Consider the following 14111-nt stretch of genomic DNA (forward strand, 5'->3'; position numbering starts at 1 on the left):
CAGCTCTGACTACCACTCATACCAAGATGGCCTCCCAGCTCTGACTACCACCCATACCAAGATGGCCTCCGATTCTGTTGTTCCCTAATCAAGTGAGCATGTTGGAGCACACACACACACACAGTGGTGGCCTGTGTTCATCCCCAACAGATAGAGGGAGGCAGCATCCTGCACCACAGTCCCCCACAAGGCAGGTTCCCAGGGGTGCCACAGTGAACTTAAAAGGATTCGTCAGTGAATGTTTTTTAATTTACTGTTCTTTTCAATAATAATAATAATAAAGCTGAGGTCCAGGGGGAAATGCCATCCCCCCAGTCCAAGCCTGGGATTATTCTGCAATCTCCACCACTCACTCCCTGAGGACTGTATGTTTTATCATTTCATTTCATTTCATTTGTTTCTTTTCCTCCACTCTTTCTCAGCTCAGCAACATGTAGTTCTCCCTCGACTGAGCTGAAATCACATCTCCCAGCCTTCAATCTGACAGGCAGAGGGATGGAGGGAGGGAGGGAGGGATGGATGGAGGAGCGGGGGGAGGAGCGGGAGGGAGGAGCAGGAGGGAGGGAGGAAGGAGCGGGAGGGAGGAGCGGGAGGGAGCGAGGAGCTGGAGGGAGGGAGAGAGGGAGAGAGGGAGGGAGGAAGGAGCAGGGGGGAGGGAGAGAGAGAGAGAGAGAGAGAGAGAGAGAGAGAGAGAGAGAGAGAGAGAGAGAGAGAGAGAGAGAGAGAGAGGGGAGGGAGGGAGTCGTCAAAGTGGAACATCAGTGTGAGACGCATCTTCTGGGTCATCCTCTGTCTATCAGCATTAGAGTAGACACCATGTAAATGCACAGTATCTAATGTCCAGGCAACCCTTGGGTCACTTATAGTCATACACCTTCCCTCCTCTCCACTGTGTTACAGTTCAGGCAATACTCCCTCTCCCTGCCTGAAAGCCCCTAGCCCCCACCCTGACTCCCCCTCCCCCATCAAACACACACACACACACACACACACACACACACACACACACACACACACACACACACACACACACACACACACACACACACACACACACACACAGTCTTATATAACTAACCTTGTGGGGACACAGAATTTCGTCCCATTCAAAATCCTATTTTCCCTAACCCCGAACCCAACCTAACCTGAAAATCTAACCTAAAACCTATTTCTAACCCTAATTCTAACCTTAAATCCCCTTGAAATAGCATTTTAACTTGTTGGGACCAACAAAATGTCCCAAGTTGATCAAATTTTTGTTTGTTTGCTATTCTTGTGGGGACTTAAACACATCCACACACACACACACACACACACACATACACACACACAAAAAGCACACACTAAGGGCTGTTGTGTTAGGAGCTTGAGTGGCTCTGTCGATCGTTTTTGCACTCGTTAAGGAGCAGGCCTTGATTAATCTGCTAGGAAACAGATGCCCCTGCAGGGCGCCTTTGAGCCTTTCATTAATTACACTGCTCCTAATAATGCCTATTGTGTGCGTGTGTGCCCTGTGTTAGCTTTAAACAAGTCTGTCCCTTAGGAACAATAACAACACTGGCGTTAGTGGCGTATGACTACAGCCAACAGCAATAGGAGTCCGGAGAGGTGGGGGCGGCCCTTAGCCACTTAGAACCAATCATGTGGCTGGACTTTAAGTGAAATCAATATAAACGTGGTCACATATCACAGTCGTTTAGTCTCAGACTTCAGAGTACTGGAAATGTTTTAATGGAATGAAACTGAGACCGGTCCAAAAGGTAAGACTGGATATACATACTAAAAGAACCTCAACCCAGTCAGACAGTCATCTCAGGACACAGACACAGGTTGGATTTATATTCCATCTACCATGGTAATGTTTACATATACACACACCTTCTTATTCTGAAAACTGCAGGCGTCTAGCTACCTGTGATGGGAGCAGTGTTTCCGCTGCATTCATTTAGCTGTGGTGCATCGCCACGGCAAAATCATTGCCGCCACTGCAATTAAACTATATATAAAATAATAATAAATATATAATAAAATAAATCATAGTATTTGTACCTAACTTACTTTGGATAATCTGTCTGGGTATAACACTGTTGTAAAGGTTATTTAACTCGTTGTGCCACATTTGGCAGCCAAACCGAGCCTAGCGGTTAAGAGCGTTGGGCCAGGAACCACAATGTTGCTGGTATGAATGCCCGAGCCGGCAAGGTGGAAAAATATGCCGTTCTACCTTTGATCAAGAAGTTAAGCCCTAAAAACTGCCGCCCAAGCGCCAACGATTTGGATGTGAATTAAGGCAGCCCCCGCACCGCTCTGATTCAGAGGGGTTGGGTTAAATGCAGAAGATACATTTAGGTTGAACTGACTAGGTGTCCCCTTTTCCCTGTGCACCGTCCTTGACACAGCGTGCCAGTCATTGTTACGGAATACACATTTGGAACTTTGTCACTCCTCCTCAGCCCTCACCGAGTTAAGTCTCACCCCCCCTGCAGTTTCATGAGGTCAGTATTTTTTATGGAAAACAGCTAAGGTCTAGCAATTCTACAAATTGTTCCATGGGGCAGAGAGAACAAAATTGTAGTTTTATAGCTAACCTCATACTATTCTACACATTTTGCCATGAGACTGAGAGAAAATGTTGCTGTTTTAAAGCTAATTTCCGTAGCTAGAAAGTTCACCTAGTGTTTACTGTACATATTTCCTACCATTCAACAATATAATAACTGTGCATTTTTAAAATTGGCTGTAATTCTGTTCTTGAGCTGTTCTTGTCTATTATTGTTCTATATTATGTCATGTTTCATGTTTTTTGTGGGCTCTAGAAAGAGCAGTGGCTGCTTTCGTAACAGCTAATGGGGATCCTAATAAAATACCATTTTTTTTTTTTTTTACCGTTATTTTACCAGGTAAGTTGACTGAGAACACGTTCTCATTTGCAGCAACGACCTGGGGAATAGTTACAGGGGAGAGGAGGGGGATGAATGAGCCAATTGTAAACTGGGGATTATTAGGTGACCATGATGGTTTGAGGGCCAGATTGGGAATTTAGCCAGGACACCGGGGTTAACACCCCTACTCTTACGATAAGTGCCATGGGATATTTAATGACCTCAGAGAGTCAGGACACCCGTTTAACGTCCCATCCGAAAGACGGCACCCTACACAAGGCAGTGTCCCCAATCACTGCCCTGGGGCATTGGGATATTTCTTAGACCAGAGGAAAGAGTGCCTCCTACTGGCCCTCCAACACCACTTCCAGCACCACTTCCAGTCTCCCATCCAGGGACTGACCAGGACCAACCCTGCTTAGCTTCAGAAGCAAGCCAGCAGTGGTATGCAGGGTGGTATGACTATGGGAAAAGGGTTATTTGATATTCTACTGTTTTAAATACTGCACAAGGTATTGGATTGATTGATTTGAAAAGTTGTATTTACCTGAGCTCCATGTCCCATAAGCATCCTGTATTTGTAGATGTAGCCCACCCTGTATTTGTAGATGTAGCCCACCCTGTGTTTATAGATGTAGCCCACCCTGTGTTTGTAGATGTAGCCCACCCTGTGTTTATAGATGTAGCCCACTCTGTGTTTATAGATGTAGCCCACCCTGTGTTTGTAGATGTAGCCCACCCTGTGTTTGTAGATGTAGCCCACCCTGTGTTTGTAAATGTAGCCCACCCTGTGTTTGTAGATGTAGCCCACCCTGTGTTTGTAGATGTAGCCCACCCTGTGTTTGTAGATGTAGCCCACCCTGTGTTTGTAGATGTAGCCCACCCTGTGTTTGTAGATGTAGCCCACCCTGTGTTTGTAGATGTAGCCCACCCTGTGCTTATAGATGTAGCCCACCCTGTGTTTATAGATGTAGCCCACCCTGTGTTTGTAGATGTAGCCCACCCTGTGTTTGTAGATGTAGCCCACCCTGTGTTTGTAGATGTAGCCCACCCTGTGTTTGTAGATGTAGCCCACCCTGTGTTTGTAGATGTAGCCCACCCTGTGTTTGTAGATGTAGCCCACCCTGTGTTTATAGATGTAGCCCACCCTGTGTTTGTAGATGTAGCCCACCCTGTGTTTATAGATGTAGCCCACCCTGTGTTTATAGATGTTGCCCACCCTGTGTTTGTAGATGTAGCCGTGGGGCGACGCACAATTGGCATAGCGTCGTCCGGGTTAGGGAGGGTTTGGCCGGTAGGGATATCCTTGTCTCAGTATGTAAAATGTAATAAAATGTATGCACTCTACTGTAAGTCGCTCTGGATAAGAGCGTCTGCTAAATGACTAAAATGTAATGTAAATGTAGATGTAGCCCACCATGTGGATCTCTTACCTACAGGGTGGTAGATTTATTTCAATGTTTGTATAATGTCTTACCTGCGGGGCAGTGGTTGGTGCGGTGGTCAGTCAGCTCGGCCAGACACTCAAAGTCCTGCTGGCAGTTATCGCAGGTGAAGATGGACTCATCGTCCAGGTCATCGTCCCCAATGCGATCGTCATGGCTGGTGACACTATGGTCGCCGTCCTCCAGGGCTGCACGCCGCTCCTTCCTCTCCGCCTCTCGGTCTGCTACAGCAGGGACATCTAGGACAACAACGCAGAGAGAGAGAGACACAGTATCAGCATAGAACACAGACAGCTGGAACTACTGATCTACTGCAGAACCATCTGAGGTAATAGAATCAGATTAGTTTTTGATTGAGTCAATTTGTACCAGGAATTGACCCGGACAAACATTATTTCAGGTCCATCTCATACTAAAGATGTCCTTGCTCACATTATCTGTGTGTGTGCTTTCTAATAGAGGGTCTATGTGAGGTGGCATCTGAAGGAGGTACGAGGATTCAGGACTCTGGAGGGACAAAGCTCATGACAGCCTATGTGCCCACACTGCCACTCTTGGCATACAGTGAGAACTGAGGAGAACCAGTGGTCAAATCTGCCTCCGAAATCCTTCCTCCACCATTGTGGCTCCATTTTCACACCATATTATCACATTAAACGCTCTGTTCCAAAAGGACTGCACTGAAGACTGAGGAGGGAGGGAGAAGGGGATGGGGAGAGGGAGGGAGGAAAAGAGAGCGAGAGAGGGATTGAGAGAAAGAAAGAGGGGAACGTGAGTGTAGAAAAGGAGGGAGGTAAAGGGAAAGAGGGAGTGAGTGTGTTTTTGCTGGCTGGCTCCCTAAGGCTCCACATCCTCTCTAATCATGGTGGACTTGTGCAATCAGAGGAGAGTAGGAGGAGGCCATTCCTGCGCTCCACAGCTCTGATCAGCTCTAATTTGGCAGTGCCCACTGCCCAGCACTCTGCCCGCCACTCTGTTTCTGGTAATGGGCTCTAACCCATGGGTGGGTTAGGCCTGGCCCCAGCCAACTGCAGCCCCACACTGAAGACCCACAGCACAGCCTAGGTGTTAGGTAGGTGGTGTTGGGGAGAGAGAGAGATGTGGGGGTCTGGTCTGGATCCAATTCCACACTCGTCCTCTCGGGGAGAGGTGTGGAGGGTGGATGGAGGGATAGATGGACGTTTAGGGGGAGAGGAGGGGGAGGGAGGGTTACGGCCATCTGTCCAGTGGTGAAAGCACCGTCTGGACAGGGAGGAGAGTAGCACCTAACTGACGCTACACGGACACAGTCCTACACTGCTGTTACAAAGACACAGGCGCCTTACACACAGACTACACATCTAGACATAAACATACCCACATGTTCATTGACATGCACCTTAAATAAACAATATTTCATATTAGCAGTCAAACACACGCAAATTAATTCACAATCAAACAATAAAAACACAAACACAAACACAAACACACACACACACACACACACACAAACCCTCATTCCCCCAGGTGCCCTCATGCCAGAGGTATGGCTACTGTCAACTCCAGTACATGCCAGCACAACCTGCTACCATGACAACGAGGGAGGAGCCAGACGGGACCTTGCTCTGCCCCTTCTCCTTCCCTCTACTCCACAGGGCTCAGGGAGATGGATGGGGCTCGGCAGGAGGAAGAGGAGAGGATGAGAGTGCCTGGCACGGTTGGGAGGGTGTTTGGTGTAGGGGGGCGCCCCATGTCATCCAGCACGCCCTCCCCAGCCCCCCATCACCCCCGCTCTGCAGCATCCCCCCTCCCCTCCAGTAAGTGTTTCCAATCTCTGAGGGAGGAGGGGGTATCAGGAGGGGGTCCGGCGCACACTTCATTTAGAGGCCTGCTACACAGTGCTGCTGCCTCCGTCATTAGGCCTCCCTGGATGTGCCTGCTACTGTGGAAGATTGATACGGCTGTGGCGCGCGCCCCAGCTGTAACCACTGCAGCTCAAGCAGTGGCCCTGATAAACGCAGAGCACACTATTTATCTGGAGGGAGGAGAGAAGACGAGAGGGAGGCTTGTGGGAGCAGGTGGGGGAATTTGGTGGTGGTGATGTGTGTGTACATGTACATATGTGTGTGTATGTCGCTGCAGGATAATGGTCCTGATTGGAGGAGATTCATTTTCAGAAGAGGTGACATACCAGTTGACGTAAACAAAGAGAGCTGGTTTCTCTACCTGGTTAAGACCACACAACTGGAATATGAGTCACAATGGATGGCAGGGGTTTATAGCTACACTACAAACACAGACGTGAAGACAAACTTTGGCACCATGAATATACAGAGCAGCTATAGTCTAACGTTATCATCCATACAGCAACACTGCCCTCAGAGGCAAAGACAAAAAATACACTACAAAATCACCCAACCACAGTCAGCATGCACATGCTTACAGCCACACACGTACACACAAAGAACTAGATGTGCCGTAATGTGTGCTGAGGTCATTACTAATAAGGCTCTGCAGAGTCGTTTGAGAGTGTTTTCAAACATAATTCAATTTGAGGGGAGGAAACCGAAATGAAATGAGGGCTTACGTTGGAAGTGGTGTCCAAGGGAATGAATGATTTCTAAAGGGCCATTCAGAAGAACAAGGCCTCTTTATGCCCCCAGGTATATTCTTAGAGCCCATATTTCTCACCCAGAAAGCCTACTTTCTTCCTACCTGTCTGATAGGTTGGAGAGCTAAATATGCACAGCGCTCCGCCAATATTCTATGCAACGACAGCACTGCTAAGGTTTTCCTCTGCCACTAATAAACAGCAGTGTTCCTAGATTTCATGTAGCAAACAAAAAGTGCATGCATGTGTGAGGTCAATAACACTCTTAGAAAAAAAGGTGCTATCTAAAACCTAAAAGTGTTCTTCGGTTATCCCCATAGCATAGCCCTTTGAAAAACCATTTCTGGTTCCATGTAAAACCCTTTTGGTTCAAGGTAGAACCTTTTTGGGTTCCATGTAGAAACCCTTCCAGAGAGGGTTCTACATGGAACCCAAAAGGATTCTACCTGGAACCAAACATGGTTCAAAACAATAAAAACACCTACCTGATAACTCATTGGTCGTCTCATGAAGACAGTTTCAGCTGACCCCATTACCTTCTGCAATACTCCTCTCTCTATTCCGGTCTCTATTCCTCTCTCAATTCCGGTCTCTATTCCGGTCTCTATTCCTCTCTCTATTCCGGTCTCTATTCCGTTCTCTATCCCTCTCTCTATTGCCCTCTCTCTACTTTTGCTTGCATATGTTAGTTTTAACACTAATTTACAGTCCACTCCTAGCTGCACCCCCTCCCCAGTCTCCCGTCCAGAGTAGGAACACTTAATGAGGGCCTGGGGCTCCCAGAGGTTGGGGGGGCGTTGGGGGAGCGTTAGGGACACAGGCAGGATCTGTGTGGCAGGCAGCAACAGTCCCAGCAGCACACGTCACGTCTCCCTGTGCCAGCTGGAGCTCCGGTCCCCCACTCTGCAGAGTGCCATTATCTCTGAGTCACAGACTGTCCCCACGCCAAGAGGCCGACCAAAACAGACACAAACGCACACTCCCTCACAAAAACACATACTATCATACACTCACAAGCGCAGTCAGAAAAACACACACACACACACACACACACACACACACACACACACACACACACACACACACACACACACACGGCAGGTAGAGCGATGGGCCAGTAACCAAATGGTTTCTAGTTCGAATCCCAGAGCTGTCAATGTGAAAAACCTGCCAATGTGCCCTTGAGCACGGCACTTCTTCCAGGGTAGCCGTTGATAATGGCAGACGCAGGCTGTGACCCCACTCTGAGGGTCTCCGGGAGAGTGGGATACCCCAAAAAACATTTCCATTTCACACTACATGTGTGAAATATGACAAATATAAGCACCCATGAAATTATTGTAATATTATAAACACATTAAGATACTCACAAAACGTGCACCCAAACACACACATCCACAAATACACACTTGCGAAAAAAATCTATGTTTTGTGTGTGTGTGTTTGTTTATGAGAGGGAGGATGGTGTCTAATGCTTGCAGATAATGCCCATCTCTCTCTCTCTCTCCCTCTAACAGACATGTTTGTGTGGGGTAATTAGATGAAGAGAAGTGAATTAACAGAATCCATAGAGCAGTGGTGTTACCGAGGAGAGCCCCGCCTTGCTGGGACCCGCTAATTACCGCTCGTTAGGTTGATATGTTTTTGTCCCCCTGTTTTAACGGTGCAAAGCTCCAACATGAGATCTGGGAAATAATTAGGTGCTGAGCGATGTGGGCTTAATGGACACCGCCAGGCATGCGACGGGGGAGACACCACAAGACAAAGGCAACGGCAATGACCAAGAGTGTCTTTTGGTCTTCTTCATTTTCTCTCGCCATCTCTTTCACTCCACCACCAGAGTCCAGCTATCACCATCCTAGAGTTACAATGAGGGGGGTGAATTAGTGGGCACATAAAGCAATCTATTCTCACTACTTTGGAAAAAATACCAACTAGAATATAAGTAAAATGGTTGGTAATTTTTCATAGATGCTCCCTCCCCTTCACTCAACCTGCCCAGAACCAAAACCAACTGTGCCTTTTGATTTTTGACATTTAAAGTGAAACTTGTTACGATCCCCCTGGCTAGATCCAGCCCCAGCCTTCTGCTCTGCCCTGACCTCTGGAGGCAGTATCCTATTACTCACACAGTACAGTGGGCACGCAATGGAAGTACTGTAATACACAGAGGGAGAACACAGGCAAACAGCAAACGGAAGGGGAATACACAGCCACTTTAATGGAGTCCTCAGTGACCCAGATGGAGCGAGAAACTGTATGGGCCTAGCGGTTTTAGCACAGAACCCCCTCCTGAGTCAGATCTAGATGTTGGAGCGTTGCTGAGAGCCAAGATGGAGGCCTGTTTGGGACACGATCGCGCTGAGAGAGGCGTAAATCTGCAGGACACCTGGCCCTGGGTCAGCCAAACATGGCCGGAACACCACCACACTGCCATCCCTGCCCAGCCTGCAGCCTAGGAGCTGGAAAAATACGAGCTCCAAGTTCCACCAGTCCAGTGTTTTTATAAAAAACAACTAGAGTACAAGGCTGCCTTTCAACTCTCTACAGCACACACACTTATACACACACACCTTCAAACCAACCGGAGGCAGCCAAGCGAAGTATAACATGGATTGGCTGCAAATAGCTCTAGCTTGAGTATGTTTGAGAGGAGATTCTGTAGGAATGCTCCACTTTACTGAGAGCATGAGTCAGGAAGGCTACAGAGGATAGATGGCAATAACAGATAGATATTATGGGATATTCTGAATTAAGTTTGAGGTGCATACCATTGTATTCACTCTGCCTGGTAAATTCTTTCAAAAAGAATGTCAGGACTATTTCCTGAGTGAAAACAACATGTTTTTGTTAGGGACATTCAGCGTGCCCAAGGCAAGTGACTCTCACCGTAAAGGAAAACACGTAACACCTTGTGCACTTTAAAAAGCGACCTCTAATCGTTGTGGAAGGTTTACTGGCTTTACAGCGTGAGAAAAGTTCATTTGTACAATGTTGTATGGATCTGTAAACCTCCTGAACAGGCCTATAGGCTTCACGTACGCTGTCAGGTGCATACAGTATGGGTACTAACAAAAGGTCACTGAGCAGGTGCAGCTGGATGCGGCCGCATTGCCTCTCTCTGTCTCTCTGGGGAGCCCTCTCCTTCTCCCAGTAAACAGGGGGACCTATTTAAAGCAGGCCTCTCTACACAGCTCCACTGTCCTCTGGCAACTATGTTTTCACAATAAGGGTGCCCCCCAGGGAGCCAGCAGAGGCTGTGTACCAGGCTCAGATTGTGTTTCTACCCAAACCCCCACCCCCCCCAGAGAGGCAGGGAGGCAGGGGAGCACAGCACCCAACACCATCGCCTTCACCCAGAGAGGATGATGAAAACCAAGAGGCGTCATGGAAGGAAGAGAGCAAATTAAATCACACAAACAGCCTGACAGCTGCTCACCAATGCCATCACCTGTTCCAGCCTGTGGCTTCGCGCTCACACACACACAAACAAACACACACACACATGTACCTCTACTTCACACATTAAAACTGTTTTCTTGTCGTTGCCTTACATCATACTTTTCCTATAGCAATAACACCATAGTGTTCCTATAGCGATGACACCATACTGTTCCTGTAGCGATGACACCAGCATGTTCCTGTGCGATGACACCATACTGTTCTTGTAGTGATGACACCATAGTGTTCCTGTAGCGATGACACCATACTGTTCCTGTAGCGATGACACCATACTGTTCCTGTAGCGATGACACCATACTGTTCCTGTAGCGATGACACCATAGTGTTCCTATAGCGATGACACCATACTGTTCCTGTAGCGATGACACCATATTGTTCCTAGAGCGATGACACCATACTGTTCCTGTAGCGATGACACCATAGTGTTCCTGTAGCGATGACACCATACTGTTCCTGTAGCGATGACACCATACTGTTCCTGTAGCGATGACACCATACTGTTCCTATAGCGATGACACCATACTGTTCCTGTAGCGATGACACCATACTGTTCCTGTAGCGATGACACCATACTGTTCCTGTAGCGATGACACCATACTGTTCCTATAGCGATGACACCATACTGTTCCTATAGCGATGACACCATACTGTTCCTATAGCGATGACACCATACTGTTCCTGTAGCGATGACACCATACTGTTCCTGTAGCGATGACACCATACTGTTCCTGTAGCGATGACACCATACTGTTCCTGTAGCGATGACACCATAGTGTTCCTGTAGCGATGACACCATACTGTTCCTATAGCGATGACACCATACTGTTCCTGTAGCGATGACACCATACTGTTCCTATAGCGATGACACCATACTGTTCCTGTAGCGATGACACCATACTGTTCCTATAGCGATGACACCATACTGTTCCTATAGCGATGACACCATACTGTTCCTATAGCGATGACACCATACTGTTCCTGTAGCGATGACACCATACTGTTCCTATAGCGATGACACCATACTGTTCCTGTAGCGATGACACCATACTGTTCCTGTAGCGATGACACCATACTGTTCCTGTAGCGATGACACCATAGTGTTCCTGTAGCGATGACACCATACTGTTCCTGTAGCGATGACACCATACTGTTCCTGTAGCGATGACACCATACTGTTCCTGTAGCGATGACACCATACTGTTCCTGTAGCGATGACACCATACTGTTCCTGTAAGCGATGACACCATACTGTTCCTATAGCGATGACACCATAGTGTTCCTATAGCGATGACACCATAGTGTTCCTGTAGCGATGACACCATACTGTTCCTATAGCGATGACACCATACTGTTCCTGTAGCGATGACACCATAGTGTTCTTGTAGCGATGACACCATACTGTTCCTATAGCGATGACACCATAGTGTTCTCGTAGCGATGACACCATACTGTTCCTATAGCGATGACACCATAGTGTTCCTGTAGCGATGACCACATACTATTCCTGTAGCGATGACACCATACTGTTCCTGTAGCGATGACACCATAGTGTTCCTGTAGCGATGACACCATACTGTTCCTGTAGCGATGACACCATACTGTTCCTGTAGCGATGACACCATACTGTTCCTGTAGCGATGACACCATACTGTTCCTATAGCGATGACACCATAGTGTTCCTGTAGCGATGACACCATACTGTTCCTATAGCGATGACACCATACTGTTCCTGTAGCGATGACACCATAGTGTTCCTATAGCGATGACACCATACTGTTCCTGTAGCGATGACACCATACTGTTCCTGTAGCGATGACACCATACTGTTCCTGTAGCGATGACACCATACTGTTCCTGTAGCGATGACACCATACTGTTCCTATAGCGATGACACCATACTGTTCCTGTAGCGATGACACCATACTGTTCCTATAGCGATGACACCATACTGTTCCTATAGCGATGACACCATAGTGTTCCTATAGCGATGACACCATACTGTTCCTGTAGCGATGACACCATACTGTTCCTGTAGCGATGACACCATACTGTTCCTATAGCGATGACACCATTCTGTTCCTGTAGCGATGACACCATACTGTGGAGGTTCAATAGTGAGGTCACAGACAACACCCACAGCCCAATTGTGTAATCAAAAGACAGTACAGTATGAATATAGGCTAAAACTGCTTCTCCAATAGAAAATCCCTGATCACACTTGTAGGTGATGTCATGGCGACGTTGGCTAGCTGAGCTCATGCACAGAAACCTGTTATCGGGTCTAACGGTCGTCTTGCGCTGAACTGCACCTGTGCAGGCCGCCAAATCATAGGCCCTCCTTCGATATAAATATGTTTTTGACGAGGTTGGCGTAAAACATGTTTAACTACGAATCTAGGTTGTGCCTTTAGATTTCTTGAAAATGTAAAACTAAGTAGGAACTTTTCACTTCTCTCAATGACTTCCCAAATCCCAAACCCCGGCCTGGTCTGTTTTGCAAGCGTTCCCAGAAGCCTCACGATGTTGCGCCGCTGGGTTTAGAAACTCTGTGGTGTAATAGCAGGGCCGGGAAAAACAGCCCTTCTCATTGGTGTCGCTTATGCAACACCCAGCCAATGGCTGAAGGAGAATAAAATCAAATTCAGCTCCATTACAGTCCCTTATCGGCCCTATGCTCAGGGATATGAGATACCTTTTTCCACCCTGAATCACAGTCCACATGGACAGGGTGCAGTGTGTTTGTTTGATTGTGTATGTAAGGGGAGGTCGTAGAGAAACCTTTGCCTCACTAAATTCAGCCTAGAAGACAGCCAGTAGAATGTGCGTAACCCTGGTGTTTCCTATCTGTGTGTGTGTGTGTGTGTGTGTGTGTGTGTGTGTGTGTGTGTGTGTGTGTGTGTGTGTGTGTGTGTGTGTGTGTGTGTGTGTGTGTGTGTGTGTGTGTGAAATCTAAGCACACGCAGTGAGGCAGGACTGGCTTTCCAACAGGAAGCCTGCAAAACAAGGCTGAACTTCACAGCTCCGGTGGCACTTATTAAAAACATCACCACTAACGGCCCCTCCTTCTCCTCAACCCACAGAAATGACAAACGTCTGTATCCCTCTCCAAAAACTGTCCCCCTTTCCCTCCCTCTCTCTCAGTCCATCTCACTCATCCTCTCCCTGCTTTCCTCTCCACCCCCTTCCTCCCTCCAGTGTCAGACCTGGCTCGTTTTCTGCATTTTCTGCTTTTCTCCCCTCTGGGCCAGAGAGGGACGGGTTGTTTTTCTCTCTCAGGGAGGCTGGGGTGGAGGGATGGATGTGGAGGGGGGGCAGGCACCTCCGGCCAATACCCCTGTGGGACGGACCAAAGGGACCTTTGGATGTCCTTAGGGGTACGCAGGCAGGGGGGTGGGGCTGTTTGGCTCTTCCCTGGGTCTCCCCCTCAGCCTCCCCCTCAGCCTCCCCCTGCTGCTCTTTCCAAACTCAACACACATTTTCCAGAGAAGGGGGAAAATATTTGAATTTAATACCAAGAAAAGCCCGCCAGTGTCCTTGTCGACATCATCTCCTAGGGAATAAAGGGAAGGAAGATGTTTTATCTTTTTAAATAAGAAATGGCGAGCAGCCCCCCTGAGCCTGAATACAGGAGCACAAACACACACAGGAGAGAAGTGATAGAGAAAAGAGAGAGAACGAGAGAGAAAGGAAATTGAAATGTCTATTATTTTTGAACTTTTGTGAGTGTAATGT

The 14111-nt window shown here is 47.8% G+C and overlaps 1 protein-coding gene across 3 annotated transcripts in view; it reads right to left on the reverse strand.

The window, feature by feature from the left end:
• Positions 1-14111, reverse strand: part of LOC129867596 (zinc finger protein 423) — a 152416-nt gene that overhangs the window by 111458 nt on the left and 26847 nt on the right. For all 3 annotated transcript variants that reach the window (XM_055941103.1, XM_055941101.1, XM_055941102.1), the window contains one exon: positions 4360-4566. In XM_055941103.1, coding sequence (XP_055797078.1) covers positions 4360-4566 — 207 coding nt within the window. The remainder of the gene's footprint in view (positions 1-4359; positions 4567-14111) is intronic.

Source organism: Salvelinus fontinalis, chromosome 12 (genome assembly GCF_029448725.1).
Source record: "Salvelinus fontinalis isolate EN_2023a chromosome 12, ASM2944872v1, whole genome shotgun sequence".
Taxonomy (NCBI): Eukaryota; Metazoa; Chordata; class Actinopteri; order Salmoniformes; family Salmonidae; genus Salvelinus; species Salvelinus fontinalis.